The sequence below is a fragment of the Gorilla gorilla genome, chromosome 2, assembly GCF_029281585.2.
Source record: "Gorilla gorilla gorilla isolate KB3781 chromosome 2, NHGRI_mGorGor1-v2.1_pri, whole genome shotgun sequence".
Classification (NCBI taxonomy): domain Eukaryota; kingdom Metazoa; phylum Chordata; class Mammalia; order Primates; family Hominidae; genus Gorilla; species Gorilla gorilla.
This window is the reverse complement of record NC_086017.1, coordinates 47319511-47337706: the sequence shown is the minus strand read 5'-3', so window position 1 is coordinate 47337706 and position 18196 is coordinate 47319511. Positions and strand designations below refer to the sequence as shown.

Here is an 18196-nt window from a genome sequence, read left to right as displayed (position 1 = left end):
GCAATATAAGGATGTTGGATTGAACTGAACTTCTCCACTCTGGGGACATTTCTATCCCAGGAACCAAGACAATTCTAGAATCAGGATGGCCCCCGGCCCAGCCAGTGCCAGAGCAATGCTGACCCAGGGCTCTCCTAATTTTGTTTTCCAGGCATCCACACGCACCAGGTGTGCTGCTCCATTGCAGCCTCTTCCTCTTTTCAGTCCATCCAATGCTGTGATTCCAAGTGAGAAGTGACACCTGTGTGGAGCAATGGAAGGCTGGTTTGCAGTCCCAGATCTGCCAGCAGCTGGGATTGAGTCAGTCCCCTCACTTTTCTGAACTTCAGTTTTCTTACCTTTAAAATAACAGACATGGTCTAAATTAATGGTTTTCTAACTGTGTTCTGCCAAGACCAGCATTCCAAAGAGGCATCAGGAACTGCTTCAGAACTTGGCGGATGGAGGGCAAGAGAGCAGGTCCTGGTCCTCGTGAGCTCTGCTATTAACCTTGCTGTGTAATGGGATTCTGTGTGAACATTCATTTGAAAAAGGCGTTCTGCTCCTAAAGGGAAATTGAAAACTATTCAGTGTGAGTGGACAGTTTATGCTCCACATCACAGAAATCCCACTCCATAGTGGTTTGAGGGGAAAAAATAAGGGGGAGGATGGCTATTGGTTCACATAATTGAAATCCAGGGGATACTGACTTCAGGCACAGCTCAATCCAGGGGGCTCAAATATTATCAGAACCCACTCTTGTTTCTTCTCATTACTTTGCTATTCACAATGTTGGCTTCATTCTCAGGCTCAGTGTGGCACCAAAATGGCTGCCAACAGAGTCAGGCCTATATCCTCCCAGGTTCAGGTCCAGCAGAAAAGGCCATGTGCCTCTGTTGTGACAGTCATAGCAAAAGACTCACCACATCTTATTGGCTTGGGCTGAGTCGTGTTCCATCCCCAAGCCAATCACTGTAGCCAAGTGAATGTAATAACTTGATTGGCCTGGCTGAACTCATGCAGTCAGTGGAGCTAGGCGTGAAATAAACCTTACCCAACATACATTGACTAAATGTGGGACAGGGATGATTCTCCAGAAAATTGTATTATTATTTCCCAATGCTGAGTAGCCAAAAATCAATGCATATAAAACCATGCACATGTGTTCATTCAATGACCAATTAAGATACTGATAAGACAGGATCTGCACCATACACTGGAGATGCAATGATAAATTAATTACAGTCCCCATGCATCTTGTGACGGGCCAGGACCACTGCAGGTCAACAAGGTCATCAGCCAGGAGGAATACCAGGCCACAGAGAGGAGGACAGCAAGGATAAATGGAACCCGCCAGCACCTCTGCATCTGTCTGTCACATCCAACCCTGAGAATCTTCAGAGAGTAATGGTGGCTGCTTCACTTCTACCTTCCAAATGTTGTGCAAATTATTCTCTGGACCAATTCTAACTTGAGACCACTCAGAGAAGGGGATTCTGGGAAACATAACTCCAGCCTAAGCAAGTTGATGTAGTTCAAACCACAACAGAATCCATTTGCTGCTATCGCCAGAGTTGAACCATCCAATACTCTGAATAAAGTATGTTTGTCAACTTAGCATCTGGCAAACACTTAATGTTTTGTATGAAATTACAACATAATTTTAGGGTCCTCTTCTATCTAAATACTCAGAATAATTTTAGATAGCCACCAAACACTTGTTGTCATTTGCAACCACCTGTAATTATGAATTAGGATCTACAGAAATAAAAAGTGTGAAAACCACTTAAAAATGACTTGTTGTGAAAGAGATGTATCCAATAGACCCAGATATAGAAGTTGTAAATGATTAACTTCAAATAACATTTTCCCATTACTGATATGAAAATGATTAATAAGTTTAAGATATTATGCTTTATTTTTATTTCTAAAAATTTGATAAGTCTTTTGAAACATGTACCTAAAATTGGCTGTCTTCTTGCCCACCTAACATCCATTCAGTTGCCTGTGGATGCTGAACTCAAGAAATACTAGTCTAAAGTTCCTATAAAAGACTCAAGAAACGCGGCCACATCTTTGTTCCAGAATTTTAAGATGTAGGCAAACTGTTTGTCTTCCAGCAACTTGCCATCTTTCTTCTGTATATAATTGTTTTTTGTATTTTCTTTCTTTTCTTTCTTTCTTCTATTTCCTTTGGCTGTGGTTGTTTACCATGGTTTGACTTTGTAATGGAATGTCTCCTTTTGCCCTATTCCATTACAGCTTTCTGATTCAGACGGGGTCAATCCCATCAGGAGCCTCAGCTCTCCATCCATGAAGCCATGAGAACCGAAACTTCAGGAACGCATGATCTGCTATGATGCCGTACGACTGCCTGGAATACACCTCTCCCCGCCCAGTGCTGATTTTTCACTGTAGGATGCTGTGTGTGTCTTTCGTGAGCAAAGGTGATAAGGAGGGATAGTGTGTTTGGTATAATAAAGTAGATGCATTTTGAACCCAGGACATCCATGTGGGGAGCTGGAGGCACTTCTAGGCCACAAGACACCAACAGTCACATTTAGGAAAAAGAGTATAGGGAAGCAGGGCAAACTGCATATACAAAGCTCATTCATTGTTAAAAAACAATAAAGGACAATGTGTTTCAAACCCCAAAGCCAATACCATAGGTGAAATGTTTCCCAAAAGGGCTTCATTGACCCAGGAGTCAGCTTCCTGGGTTTGAACCTCAGCTCCAATATTGACCAGTAGTAAAACAAAACAAAACAACTTACTTAACCTCTCCAAGATTGTTTCCTCAACCGTAGGATGGGGATAAGAATACCTACTCATATGATGAGTTAATGGGTGCAGCACACCAACATGGCACATGTATACATATGTAACAAACCTGCACGTTGTGCACATGTACCCTAAAACTTAAAGTATAATAATAAAAAAAGAATACCTACTCATAGAGTTATTGGCAAGATTCAAGTAACGTGACTAGAACAATTCGTGGCATATAGAAAGCTTTAACCAATGGTGGTGGTGGTAGTATCAGAAGATGTTGTTGTTGTTTTTGTTGTTGTCAGCCAATGAGGAAGGAGAGTTGCAGAGATCTGTGTGCCAGTACCCAAGAGGGCTGCTTGATCTATTGTAACGAATATGGCATGCCCTTGCAGAGGACAGTCTAGCAATGGAAGCTGATGATTAACCAGTTAATCACAGTATGAAAGGGGTAGAATGGGGAAGAGGGTCAGTAAGAGTGCTGTAAGACTATAGAGGAAGGGTACTGTGTAGGGTGGTAGGAGGCCTCTAAAGACTTCCTTGGGCTGGGCGCGATGGCTCACACCTGTAATCCCAGCACTTTGGGAGGCCGAGGCAGGTGGATCATTTGAGGTCAGAAGTTCAAGACCAGCCTGGCCAACATGGTGAAACCCTGTCTTTACTAAAAATATGAAAATTAGCAGGGCATGGTGGCACACGCCTGTAATCCCAGCTACTCAGGAGGCTGAGGCAGGAGAATTGCTTGAGCCTGGGAGGTGGAGGTTGCGATGAGCTGAGAGTGGGCCACTGCACTCCAGTCTGAGCGAGAGAGTGAGATGCTGTCTCCAAAAAAAAAAAAAAAAAAAAAAGACTTCCTTGAAGTGGCAACATCTCAGCTGAGCCCTGAAGGGTTAAGAGTTTGCCAGTTAGGGAGGCTTCTAAGATGGCCAAATAGGAACAGCTCTGGTCTGCAGCTCCCAGCAAGATCGACGCAGAAGATAGGTGATTGCTGCATTTCCAACTGAGGTATCTGGTTCATCTCATTGGGACTGGTTGGACAGTGGGTGCAGCCCACAGAGGGCGAGCCGAAGCAGGGCAGGGCGTTGCCTCACCCAGGAAGTGCAAAGTGTCAGGGGATTTCCCTTTCCTAGCCAAGGGAAGCCATGACAGTCTGTACCTGGAGGAACAGTACACTCCTGCTCAAATACTGTGCTTTTCCCATGGTCTTCACAACTGGCAGAACCAGGAAATTCCCTCCTGTGCCTGTCTTGGTGGGTCCCATGCCCACAGAGCCTTGCTCATTGCTAGCACAGCAGTCTGAGATCAACCTGAGATGCTGCAGCTTGGCGGGGGGCGGGGTGTCACCATTGCTAAGGCTTAAGTAGGTGGCTTTGTGCTCACAGTGTAACCAAAGAGGCCAGGAAGCTTGAACTAGGCGGAGCCCACTGCAGCTCAGCAAGGCCTACTGCCTCTCTAGATTCCACCTCTGTGGGCAGGGCATATCAGAACAAAAGGCAGCAGACAGCTTCGGCAGACCTAGACATCCCTGTCTGACAGCTCTGAAGAGAGCAGTAGTTCTCCCACCATGGCATTTGAGCTCTGAGAATGGACAGACTGCTTCCTCAAGTGGGTCCCTGACCCCCGTGTAGCCTGACTGGGAGACACCTCCCAGTAGGGGCCGACAGACACCTCATACAGGCAGGGGGCCCCTCTGGGATGAAGCTTCCAAAAGAAGGATCAGGCAGCAATATTTGCTGTTCTGCAGCCTCCGCTGGTGATACCCAGGCAGACAGGGTCTGGAGTAGACCTCCAGCAAACTCCAACAGACCTGCAGCTGAGGGGCCCGACTGTTAGAAGGAAAACTAACAAACAGAAAGAAATAGCATCAACATCAACAAAAAGCACATCCACACCAAAACTCCATCTGTAGGTCACCAACACTGAAGACCAAAGGTAGATAAAACCACAAAGATGGAGAGAAACCAGAGCAGAAAAGCTGAAAATTCCAAAAACCAAAGCACTTCTCCTCCAAAGGATCACAGCTCCTCAGCAGCAATGGAACAAAACTGGTCAGAGAATGAGTTTGACAAGTTGACAGAAGTAGGCTTCAGAAAGTCAGTAATAACAAACTTCTTCGAGCTAAAGGAGCATGTTCTAACCCATTGCAAGGAAGCTAAAAACCTTGAAAAAAGGTTAGACAAATGGCTAACTAGAATAAACAGTGTAGAGAAGACCTTAAATGACCCGACGGAGCTGAAAACCACAGCATGAGAACTTCGTGACACATGAGCAAGCTTCAACAGCCGATTCAATCAAGTGAAAGAAAGGATATCAGTGATTGAAGATCAAATTAATTAAATAAAGCGAGAAGACAATATTAGATAAAAAAAGTGAAAAGAAATGAACAAAGCCTCCAAGAAATATAGGACTATGTGAAAAAAACAAATCTACATTTAATTGGTGTTCCTGAAAGTGACAGGGAGAATGAAACCAAGTTGGAAAACACTCTTCAGGATATTATCCAGGAGAACTTCCCCAACCTGGCAAGGCAAGCCAACATTCAAATTCAGGAAATACAGAGAACACCCATAGATACTCCTTGAGAAGAGCAACCCCAAGATACATAATTGTCAGATTCACCAAGGTTGAAATGAAGGAAAAAATGTTAAGGGCAGCCAGAGAGAAAGGTCAGGTTACCCACAAAGGGAAGCCCATCAGACTAACAGCGGAACTCTCCGCAGAAACCCTACAAGCCAGAAGAGAGTGGGGGCCAACATTCAACATTCTTAAAGAAAAGAATTTTCAACCCAGAATTTCATATCCAGCCAAACTAAGCTTCATAAGTGAAGGAGAAATAAAATCCTTTACAGACAAACTGAGAGATTTTGTCACCACCAGGCCTGCCTTACAAGAATTACGGAAGGAAGAACTAAACATGGAAAGGAACAACTGGTACCAGACACTGCAAAAATGATAAATTGTAAAGACCATTGATGCTATGAAGAAAATGCATCAATTAATGGGCAAAATAACCAGCTAACATCATAATGACAGGATCAAATTCACATATAACAATATTAACCTTAAATGTAAATGAGCTAAATGCCCCAATTAAGAAACACACTGGCAAATTGGATAAAGAGTCAAGACCAATTGGTGTGCTGTATTCAGGAGACCCATCTCATGTGCAAAGACACACATAGGCTCAAAATAAAGGGATGGAGGAAGATCTACCACGCAAATGGAAAGCAAAAAAAAAGCAGGGGTTGCAATCCTGGTCTCTGATAAAACAGACTTTAAACTAATAAAGATCAAAAGAGACAAAGAAGGCCTTTACATTACATAATGGTAAAACGATCAATTCAACAAGAAGAGCTAACTATCTTAAATAAAAATGCACCCAATACAGGAGCACCTGGATTCATAAAGCAAGTCTTTAGAGACCTACAAAGAGACTTAGACTCCTGCACAATAATAATGGGAGATTTTTAACACCCCACTGTAAATATTAGACAGATCAACGAGACAGAAGGTTAACAAGGATATCCAGGACTTGAACTCAACTCTGCACTAAGTGGACCTAATAGACATCTACAGAACTCTCCAACCCAAATCAACAGAATATACATTCTTCTGAGCACCACATCACACTTATTCCAAAATTGACCACATAATTGGAAGTAAAACACTCCTCAGCAAATGCAAAAGAAGAGAAATCACAACAAACTGTCTCTCGGACCACAGTGCAATCAAACTAGAACTCAGGATTAAGAAACTCACTCAAAACCACTCAACTACATGGAAACTGGACAACCTGCTCCTGAATGACTACTGGGTACATAATGAAGTGAAGTCAGAAATAAAGATGTTCTTTGAAACCAATGAGAACAAAGACACAATGTACCAGAATTTCTGGGACACATTTAAAGCAGTGTGTAGAGGGAAATGTATAGCACTAAATACCCACAAGAGAAAGCAGGAAAGATCTAAAATTGACACCCTAACATCACAATTAAAAGAACTAGAGAAGCAAGAGCAAACAAATTCAAAAGCTAGCAGAAAGCAAGAAATAACTAAGATCAGAGCAGAATTGAAGGAGATAGAGACACAAAAAAACCTTTCAAAAAATCAATGAATCCAGGAGCTGATTGTTTGAAAAGATAAACAAAATAGACCGCTAGCAAGACTAATAAAGAAGAAGAGAGAAGAATCAAATAGACACAATAAAAAATGATAAAGGGGATATCACTACCGATCCCACAGAAATACAAACTACCATCAGAGAATACTATAAACACCTCTTTGCAAATAAACTAGAAAATCTAAAAGAAATGGATAAATTCCTGGACACATACACCCTCCCAAGAATAAACCAGGAAGAAGTTGAATCTCTGAATAGACCAATAACAGGTTCTGAAATTGAGGCAATAATTAATAGCCTACCAACCAAAAAACATCTAGGACCAGACAGATTCACAGCCAAATTCTACCAGAGGTACAAGGAGGAGCTGCTACCAGTCCTTCTGAAGCTATTTCAATCAATAGAAGAAGAGGGAATCCTCCCTAACTCATTATGTAAGACCAGCACCATCCTGATACCAAAGCCTGGCAGAGACACAACAAAAAAAGAGAATTTTAGGCTAATATCCCTGATGAACATCGATGCAAAAATCCTCAATAAAATACTGGCAAACTGAATCCAGACACACATCAAAAAGCTTATCCACCACGATCAAGTCAGCTTCACCCCTAGGATGCAAGGCTGGTTCAATATATGCAAATCAATAAACGTAATCCATCACGTAAACAGAACCAAGGACAAAAACCACATGATTATCTCAATAGATGCAGAAAAGGCCTTTGACCAAATTCAACAGCCCTTCATGCTAAAAACTCTCAATAAACTAGGTATTGATGGAACATACCTCAAAATAATAACAGCTATTTATGACAAACCCACAGCCAATATCATACTGAGTGGGCAAAAACTGGAAGCATTCCCTTTGAAAACTGGCACAAGACAAGGATGCCCTCGCTCACCATTCCTATTCAACGTAGTTTTGGAAGTTCTGGCCAGGGCAATCAGGCAAGAGAAAGAAATAAAGCATATTCAATTGGGAAAAGAGGAAGTCAAATTGTCACTGTTTGCAAATGGCATGATTGTATATTTAGAAAACCCCATCGTCTCAGCCCCAAATCTCCTTAAGCTGGTAAGCAACTTCAGCAAATTCTCAGGATACAAAATCAATGTGCGAAAATCACAAGCATTCCTATACACCAATAACACACAAACAGAGAGCCAAATCATGAGTGAACTCCCATTCACAATTGCTATAAAGAGAATAAAATACCTAGGAATCCAGCTTACAAGGGATGTGAAGATCCTCTTCAAGGAGAACTACAAACCACTGCTCAATGCAATAAAAGAGGACACAAACAAATGGAAGAACATTCCATGCTCATGAATAGGAAGACTCAATATTGTGAAAATGGCCATACTGCCCAAGGTAATTTACAGATTCAATGCCATCCCCATCAAGCTACCAATGACTTTCTTCACAGAATTGGAAAAAACTACTTTAAAGTTCGTATGGAACTAAAAAAGAGCCCACATAGCCAAGACAATCCTAAGCAAAAAGAACAAAGCTGGAAGCATCACGCTACCTGACTTCAAACTATACTACAAGGCTACAGTAACCAAAACAGCATGGTACTGGTACCAAAACAGAGATGTAGACCAATGGAAGAGAACAGAGGCCTCAGAAATAACACTACACATCTACAACCACCTGATCTTTGACAAATCTGACAAAAACAAGCAATGGGAAAAGGATTCCCTATTTAATAAATGGTGTTGGGAAATGTGGCTAGCCATATGTAGAAAGCTGAAACTGGATCCCTTCCTTACATCTTATACAAAAATTAACTCAAGATGGATTAAAGACTTAAATGTAAGACCTAAAACCATAAAAACCCTAGAAGAAAACGTAGGAAATACCATTCAGGACATAGGCATGGGCAAAGACTTCATGACTAAAACACCAAAAGCAATGGCAACAAAAGCCAAAATTGACAAATGGGACCTAACTAAACTAAAGAGCTTCTGCACAGCAAGAGAAACTATAATCAGAATGAACAGGCAACCTACAGAATGCGAGAAAATTTTTGCAATCTACCCATCTGACAAAGGGCTAATATCCAGAATCTACAAAGAACTTAAACAAATGTGCAAGAAAAAAACAAACAACCCCATCCAAAAGTGGGCAAAGGATATGAACAGACACTTCTCAAACAAGACATTGATGCAGCCAACAGACATGAAAAAATGCTTCTCATCACTGGTCATCAGAGAAATGCAAATCAAAACCACAATGAGATACCATCTCATGTCAGTTAGAATGGTGATCATTAAGAAGTCAGGAAACAACAGATGCTGGAGAGGATCTGCAGAAATGGGAACACTTTTACACTGTTGGTGGGAGTGTAAATTAGGTCAACCATTGTGGAAGACAGTGTGGTGATTCCTCAAGGATCTAGAACCAGAATTACCATTTGACTCAGCGATTCCATTACTGGGTATATACTTAAAGGATTATAAATCATGCTACTGTAAAGACACATGGATAGGTATGTTTATTGTGGCACTATTCACAATAGCAAAGACTTGGAACCAACCCAAATGTCCATCAATGATAGACTGGATTAAGAAAATATGGCACATATACACCATGGAATACTATGCAGCCATAAAAAAGGATGAGTTCATGTCCTTTGCAGGGATGTGGATGAAGCTGGAAACTATTATTCCCAGCAAACTATCACAAGGACAGAAAACCAAACACCACATGTTCTCACTCATACATGGGAGTTGAACAATGACAACACATGGACACAGGGTGGGGAACATCACACACTGGGGCCTGTCGGGGGGTGGGAGGCTGGGGGAGGGATAGCATTAGGAGAAATACCTAATGTAAATGACAAGATGATGGGTGCAGCAAACCAACATGGCACATGTATACCTATGTAACAAACCTGCACGTTGTGCACATGTACCCTAGAACTTAAAGTATAATTTAAAAAAAAAAAAGAGTTTGCCAGTTAAAGAGCAGCATGGTGGAGGTAAGAAATGAGGATAAATCAGATGGTGATTGGAGGTTTATAGGAGGTCAAGGAAGAGTTTTTCTTTATGCAAGTGACATTGGGCTTACCAATGGGGGAAAAGCTTAAACAATGGGGGAAAAGAGATATAAACAATGGATGAAGAAAGAAAAGAAATACCAAAAAGTTGAAGGTTGCAAAGGAGCAGAGGGTGAAGTAGGGGAAACATGCTATGTACCTACATCAGAAACAGGATGTGCCCCTGGAAAGTGTCCACTTCTACCTTTATTTTAAAATGGAGGCTGGACATGGTGGCTCACGTCTGTGATCCCAGCACTTTGGGAGGCCAAGGCGGGTAGATCACTTGAGGCCAGGAGTTCAAGACCAGCCTGGCCAACATAGCAAAACTCCACTCTACCAAAAATACAAAAATTAGCCAGGCATGGTGGTGCGTGCCTGTAATCCCAGCTATTCAGGAGGCTGAGGCAGGAGGATCACTTGAACCTGGGAGGCGGAAGTTGCAGTGAGCTGAGATCATGCCACTGCCCTCCAGCCTGGGTGACAGAGTGAGACCCCATTTTGAAAAACTAAATAAATAAAATAAAATAAAAATAAAAATAAAAATGGAGAAATGGGGCCAGAAGGTAGATCCAAGGTTATCCATGGAGATGATGGCAGAGGTAGAATTAGAAATGGTTTGGGCCAGATGTGGCGGCTCACACCTATAATTCCAGCATTTTGGGAGGCCAAGGCAAGAGGATTGTTTGAGCCCAGGAATTCAAGACCAGCTTGGACAACACAGTGAGACCGCACGTCTACAAAAAATTAAACAATTAGCTAGGCATGGTGGCACATGCCTATGGTTCCAGCTGCACAGGAGGTGGAGGTGAGAGGATTACTTGAGCCCAGGAGGTCAAGGCTGCAGTGAGCTATGATCACAGCACTGCACTCCAGCCTGGGTGACAGAGCAAGACTCTGTCTCAAAAAAAAAAAAAAAAACTAGTCTGGGGGCTGTTTGGTGTGGTGTCCTTTATGCAGAAGGCAGATGGTTAACAAGGACTTATGAGGTTTTTAGCAGATGAAGGCACACTGTGCACCAGATGGAAAAATAAGTCCCAGCATTGCTAGGAGAATCCCAGGGGTAGAGACAGAGGAGGTCACAGAAGGTGGGATCAGGGCAGTAATCTCTCAAACTTGGATACTCTTACATACTGATCATGGGTAATGAAATTTGACATCAAAATGCTCTGACCTGTATCTATTAAGCATTTATTATATGCCAAGTGTTTCAGTTATCTATTGCCGCATAACAAACTGCCCCAGAACTTAGTGGCTTAAAACAACTACTTTAATATTATTTATTTATTTATTTATTTATTTTTAGAGAGAAATTCTTGCTGCACTGCTTAGGCTGGACTAGAACTTCTGGGATCAAGCAATCCTCCCACCTCAGTCCTACTTTATTATATCTTACACTTCTGTGGGCAGTAATGTGGGCAGGGCTTGTCTGGGCAATTCAGTTCTGTTTCATGTGGCATCAGCTAAGGTTACTCAGTGGTAGCCAGCTGGTGGCTGGGCTTTTTTGGAGGGCCTAAGCCAGCCTCATTCACATGTCTGGTACCTTGGAGGGAATGAATGGCTGCATTCAGCTGGGACTGTTGATCATGGCACCTACACGGGGTCTTTCCCACATGGTGCTCTCAGGTAAGTCAGACTTCTTATGTGGTGGGGTAGGGCTTCCAGAGACCATGTGCCAAGACACCTGGGTGAAAGCTGTGAGGTTTCTTAGGACCCAGCTTCAGAAGTCCCAGAATGTCATTTCTGCTTTACTCTACTCACCAGTCAAGCCACCCAGGCTGGTCAAGGCCCAAGGAGAGGGGAGCTCAAACAAGCAGAAGCTCTCAAGCAGAAGAGTAGCAAAGAATTTGCATCATCTTTAATCCACCACATCAAATAAGTGCTGTGCATGTGTGACCTTGCATAGTCCTCTCAACAGGACTATGATAAGTGCTTTTATCACCCCCATTTAAGAGATGAGGGAATTAAGATACAATGAGGTTTGGAAACCTGGCTAAGCTCATGCAGCTATGAGAACTGGATTCAACCCAAGCAGCCTGACTCCTGGGCATGTTATGTATCAGTATTCTATGGCAAGCAAGATAGAAACTGCCTGTATCCTACCATCAAGTTTGAAAAGAACTGTCTCTTTAGAATGTTACAGCAGGAGGTACCTTAGCAGTCTCCTAAGGCAAGGCCTTCATTTACAAGATGAAGAAATGCATGCCCCGGCTATCTAAGTAACCACTCTTTTGTGCAGCATCCTGTCCTGGTGGAGATCCTTTGAGTAACGAGAGCATCTGTTGGTTTATCTCATTTTGGCAAATGAAGAAATGGCCTCAGAAATTTTAAATGATTTCTGCTAGACTACACAGCGAGAGTACAACTGAGCCAGAATCTGAAGACCCATTCCAAATTCCATGTTCTTCCCACTACTCTGCGCTGCCTCAACATAACGGAGATTAGAAGAGGCACTAGGATGTCCAGAAATGAGGATGAAAGCTTGGATTTTTCCTAGGATCCAAATATGCACCTCCTACCAGATAGTTGCTACCTGGTGTAGGGTTCACTGAGATCTTCTTTCCAGATCTAAAATTAGCATTTTTGCCCCCTGGAAAACCACAGGGCTCTAATCCAGACTATAAATGGCTTAGCTTGAGTTCCTCCCACCCCCTGAAAGTAGAGCCTAAGACAAGGAATCAGGTATAGACGGTTCATCTGGGATCTGATCCCAGGAAGCAAGACACTCAGGAGTGCGAGAGAAGGAGGAACAGGCAAATAAGGACCCATCAACAAGGTCACAAGTGTGGGTGTGGGGGCAGATCCCATCAGAACCTTCTGCAAAGTGGATAGCATGACTCAGAAGTACAGCAGCCACGGCCACAACTGGAATCAGAGGTGAGGCTCTGTGGATGTGAGTCAGGACCCCAGAGGTGTCTGAGCCCACTGAGAAAGGAACCTTTAATCCGAGATCAGAAGGATGAATCAGAATCAGAGGAAAGGAAGCAGGGAGAGAAAGGTGAATGTTCTGTTCAGAAAAAATAGGATGTTCAAGGGTAGGAGAGCAGGGCCCTTTTGTAGAACTAGGGGAAAAAATTACCTGAGGCTGGAATAGAGACAGCAAGAGAGGAGGTGAACAAATGGTGGGAAATGGAGCTTGGGGGGCCTGTAAAGCAAGTTGAAGCTTCATCTGAAGGGCAACAGGAGCCACTGAAAAGTTTTTAATAGGGGAGAGAATGCTCAGATTTTCATTTCTAAAAATGGTTATACTGTCCCCTCCGCAGGTGGACCCTCCTGCTGCTTTTCCAAAGAAAATGCAAGCATCAAAGTAGCAAACCAAACTTTTATGGCAACATATAGCATATATGGTCTGCACACATGGGGCCTTCAAATACCAAGAGATTCTTCTACTGATGCAAATACTGCCTACAGATTCTGTTCAGGTTGGAGGTCCTGAGCCCAAGGCCCCTCCCAATACAGGTCTCTAGAAATGAGACAAACGTGGTTTTGATCCATGACAATGTTAGGAAACTGAAAGGAGTTTCCTTATGAATAAGAAATCTTGAAAATTCCCTGAAATATGCAAGGCAGTCAAATCAGAGTTTAAAAGGATCCCTATAGTGAAGCTCACGTGGGCAAACACTCTTGCATAAAAATGGGAGATGGGAGGTGGCTCCAAGAATAGTCAAAGCCTTGAAGTAGGCCAGACATGGTGGCTCACACCTGTAATCCCAGCACTCTGGGAAGCCGATGTGGGTGGATCACTTGAGGTCAGAAGTTCAAGACCAGCCTAGCCAAAATGGTGAAACCCCATCTCTACTGAAAATACAAAAATTAGCTGGGCATGGTACGACACGCCTGTAATCCCAGCTACTCAGGAGGCTGAGGCAGGAGAATCACTTGAACCCAGGGGGGTGGAGGCTGCAGTGAGCCAAGATCACACCACTGCACTCCAACCTGGGCAACAGACTGAGACTCCTTCTCAAAAACAAAAAACAAAAAACAAAAAAAACCATGGATTGCTGGAGCCCACCCCATGAGCTTCTGATTCATTTGGTCTGGGTTTTCATTTCTCACAAGATCCCAAGAGAGGTTGATGCTGCTGGCTCAGGGATCACACTTGAAGAAGCACTGCTCTACTGATGACATTTGCAATTTTAAGTAATAAACAGCTGTTTCTCGTTTCATCAAGTTTTGCAATCTCTTGACCCACCAATTTAAAAGATTAAGATACTAAGAAAACTCCTCTTATTCTACTTTTACTTTTATGTAATCAAATTTAATGACATTTGCATTTTATGCTATCACCATAGTTCTGATTTTGGCTCAGTCGTAAATACTGAAAATCAATAAATAGTGCTAATTTTATTATGGCTTCATGATTATTGCTCACAGTTGGGCCAAAACATGTGTCATGATTATATATCCTCCTCTATAGTTGCAAAGTTAAAGTCCAGGAATATGCAACTTCTACTTCAGATAGAATATTTCTAGGATCAACATTTTTTTCTTCTTTATGGTCTTCTACTTACTCAAAACCCTACCATTTTAAGTTTTGGTATGCTGTGTTTCCATTTTCATTTGCCTTAAGAAATTTTTAAATTTCCCTTTGAATTATTTCATTGACTCATTGAAGATCTCACATTGAAGGTCTCACATCATTAAGTAAAAGTTCAGTCCTAAAACTATACACATCATAAGTTCTCAAAACTCATTGTCTAAAACTGGTCATGTAACCAGGCACAGTAGCTCATGCCTGTAACCCTAGCACTTTGGGAGGCTAAGGTGGGCAGATCACCTGAGGCCAGGAGTTCAAGACCAGCCTGGCCAAAATGGTGAAACCCTGTCTCTACTAACAATATAAAAATTAGCCGGATGTGGTGATGGGTGCCTGTAATCACAGCTACTCGGGAGGCTGAGGCAGGAGAATCACTTGAACCTGGGAGGCAGAGGTTGCAGTGAGCTGAAATCACGCCACTGCACTCCAGCAGCAACAGAGTGAGACTCCATCTTCAAAAAACAAAAATCAAAAAGCCTTGAGGTAGAAGAGCCTGGGAGCAGTAGTAGCTCTGCATACCTGAAGGGAGATGAGCTGGGGCACCAACGTAGCAACTGTGAGGTCAACATTGCCCTTTGGACTAAGCAGCAACAGAGCAATAGAGGTGTCTGCCCCCATGTAGGAGCCAGGAGTATAAGCCTTTAGGACCCAGAGCTAAAATAGTGTTCCAGGGGACTGGTAACATCAAGAAAGAATGAGGAGCTCCTTCCCCATGAAATGCCTCCCTGGCTGCTCTATGTCTGATTCTCACCCTGTCTCCTGGAGGTAGACTGCAATAAACAATCAAAGAAAGGATAACGGGGATCCCCCAAAACAAAGATCATTCTTCGTTAAGACTCACTAAGCAATTGTGGAAATCTATCTCTGTGTAACAGACATCATCCTCTTACCAAATACAGAATTTGCACCTGAGGAAATAGAGCTGATAGCTGAGCTGGGCTGAATAATTAAATTATCAGGGAGAGGTAAGATTACCATATGCAAACATTGTGAATGACTATTTATTTATTTATTAAAACAGGGTCTCGCTCTGTCACCTAGGCTAGAGTACATTGATGTGATCACAGCTCACTGAAGCCTCAACCTCCATGGCTCAAGCAACTTTCCTGCTTCAGCCTCCCAAGTAGCTGGGACTACAGGTATGCACCACCACACCCAGATAATTTTTGTATTTTTTGCAGACATGTGGTTTTGCCATGTTGCCCAGGCTGATCATGAACTCCTGGGCTCAAGCAATCTGCCTGCTTCAGCCTCCCAAAGTGCTGGGACTACAAGCGTGAGCTGCTGCAGCCAGCCATGAATGATTTCTATTTGGGAAGTTAATTTAAAATTTGATAATTTAAAACATTCAACATATAAGCTGAGTAGTAATAGAATGGACTGCCAAAGAGAAAATGTGTGAGTTGTAAAATCAAGCCAAGGAAACTTTCAGAATATAACTAAGATTTTTATTTTTTCAGATTTTTATTTATTTATTTATTTAGAGATGAAGCCTCACGCTGTCGCCCAGGCTGGAGTACAGTGACATGAACTTGACTCACTGCAACTTCCACCTCCTGGGTTCAAGTGAGTCTCATGCCTCAGCCTCCCGGGTACCTGGGATTACAGGTGCCTGCCACCATGCCCAACTAATTTTTATATTTTTAGTAGAGATGGGGTTTCACCATGTTGGCCAGGCTGGTCTCGAACTCCTAACCTCAAGTCATCCGCTTGCCTCAGCCTCCCAAAGTGCTGGGATTACAGGCATGACCCACCACACCTGGCCAGATTTTTAAAATGTAAAACAGAAGTTAAAGTGATATATAATATAAATTGGACTTAGCCAGAATTTAAATCTTCTGCTCTTCAAAAGACACTGTTAAGAAAATAAAAATACAAGCCTAGACTTGGAGAAAATGTTTGCAAAACATGTATCTATTAAAAGACTTGTACTCAGAATATGCAAAGAACTCTCAAAACTCAATGATAAGAAAAGAAAAAGAGGCAACTCAATAAAAATATGCAAAAGATATGAATAAACACTTAACTAATAAAGACGTATAGATGGCAAACAAAAACATGAAAATATACTCAATATTATTAGTTATTAGGGAAATACAAATTAAAACCATAAGAGACTTAATACCACTACATGCCTATTAGTATGACAAAAATTAAAAAGACTGACCATACCAAGTACTGGTGAAGATGTTGGGGAACTGGAACTCTCATACACTACTGGTAGGAAGGTAAAATGGTGCAACCACTTTGGAAAACAGCTTAGTGGTTTCTTTAAAAGTTAGACATGTACCTACAATATAATTTAGTCATTTCATTCTTAGGTTTTTATCCAAAAGAAAAGAAAATACATGTCATACAGAGACTTGTCTACAAACATTCACATCAACTTGATTTTTAATAGCCCAAAAGTGCAAACATCTATAGATGTCCATATGTAGATGAATAGATAAACAAATTGTGGCATATTCATACAATGGAATAACTACTCAACAATATAAAGGAATAAACAAGCAATAACATGAATGAATCTCAAAATAATTTTGCTGAGTGAAAGAAACACAGAAAAATAGTACATATTGTATTATTTCATTTATATAAAATTCTAGAAAATGTAACTAATCTATAGTGACAGAAAGCAGATCAGTGGTTGCCTGGGATCAGGAGTGGGAGGGACATGTGGGATGGCAGAATGGAATTACAAAAGGCAAGAGGAAACTTTTGAGAGTATTAGATATGCTCACCATCATGATTGTAGTGATGGTTTCCCAGGTACAGACATATGTCAAAACTTATCAAATAGTATCCTTTAAATATGTACACCTTATTGTACATTAGTTATACCTTAATAAGGCTGTTACCATGTAAATGTGTGTGTGTGTGTGTGTGTGTGTGTGTGTATCGGTATGTCTCAATTTTATTTGGCCATGACTCTTCTCCCTGCTCACCTATTGCCCCAGTTTGCAGAGCCATGACATATGCAATGAGACAGACCTGGGGTGATCCTGGCTCCGCTGTCATCCTGGCCGTGTGCTCTTCAGTACGTGATTTACACTTTCAGAGCCTTCATTTTTTTCCTTCAAAATGGAGTAGTGGTTGGGATTAAATTAGTGAATGTCAAATGCCTTTCACATAGTAGGTTCTTGAAAACTTTAGACCACCAATCACCCCAGAAACTGAAGCAGCCATATTTATGATTGCCCCAAACGCATTAACCCTATTTTTAGCTAAAGACACCAGCATGCAATCACCTTGGGTCCAAAGGTCCAGGGGAAAGATGTTGAAATGCTGAGCACTGCCCTGCAGGCCCATCTGCTCTGCATTAGCCCGCCTTCCTCTGTTTATTATTCCATGTGTTAAATCTCCTCCAATTCTTGTGTGAAAAGTTCGGGCGCACAATAACCTCTTTATCACATTTTCAAATTCTGGGCCTGTTCTGGAAAGTTTACACCTTTTTCTTGTTGCCATTGTTTTCATGTGGATTCAGATTTCTGGAAAAGGCATTTGGAGCACTTTGCTGAAAATATTTGTGTGTAAAGCTTGATGAGACAAATATTGCCAAAAAGTGAAAATTAGATGTCAGAGGAACTAGAACCATACCACGTGGGCCATGTGGTACAGCTGTGGCTGTGTGAGGAGAATCTGAGGCTCGGGTTGGTGGTTGAGAGCCTGTGGCTGGGCAATACTCTTAGCCACTCTCCTTCGGGGAATAAATTAAATAATACTGAAAAGAATAACAGAAACATGGCAATGTTG

The 18196-nt window shown here is 42.1% G+C and overlaps 1 protein-coding gene across 1 annotated transcript; it reads right to left on the bottom strand.

Moving 5' to 3' along the window:
• Window positions 1–51: 51 nt before the first annotated feature.
• LOC129523458 (APRG1 tumor suppressor candidate) lies at window positions 52–17917 on the bottom strand. The gene is made up of 2 exons (XM_055381278.1): window positions 17692–17917; window positions 52–338 (listed from the first exon to the last, which is right to left on the bottom strand). Exons 1-2 carry the CDS (start codon window positions 17915–17917, stop codon window positions 52–54), a joined length of 513 nt encoding a protein of 170 aa, XP_055237253.1.
• Window positions 17918–18196: the final 279 nt, after the last annotated feature.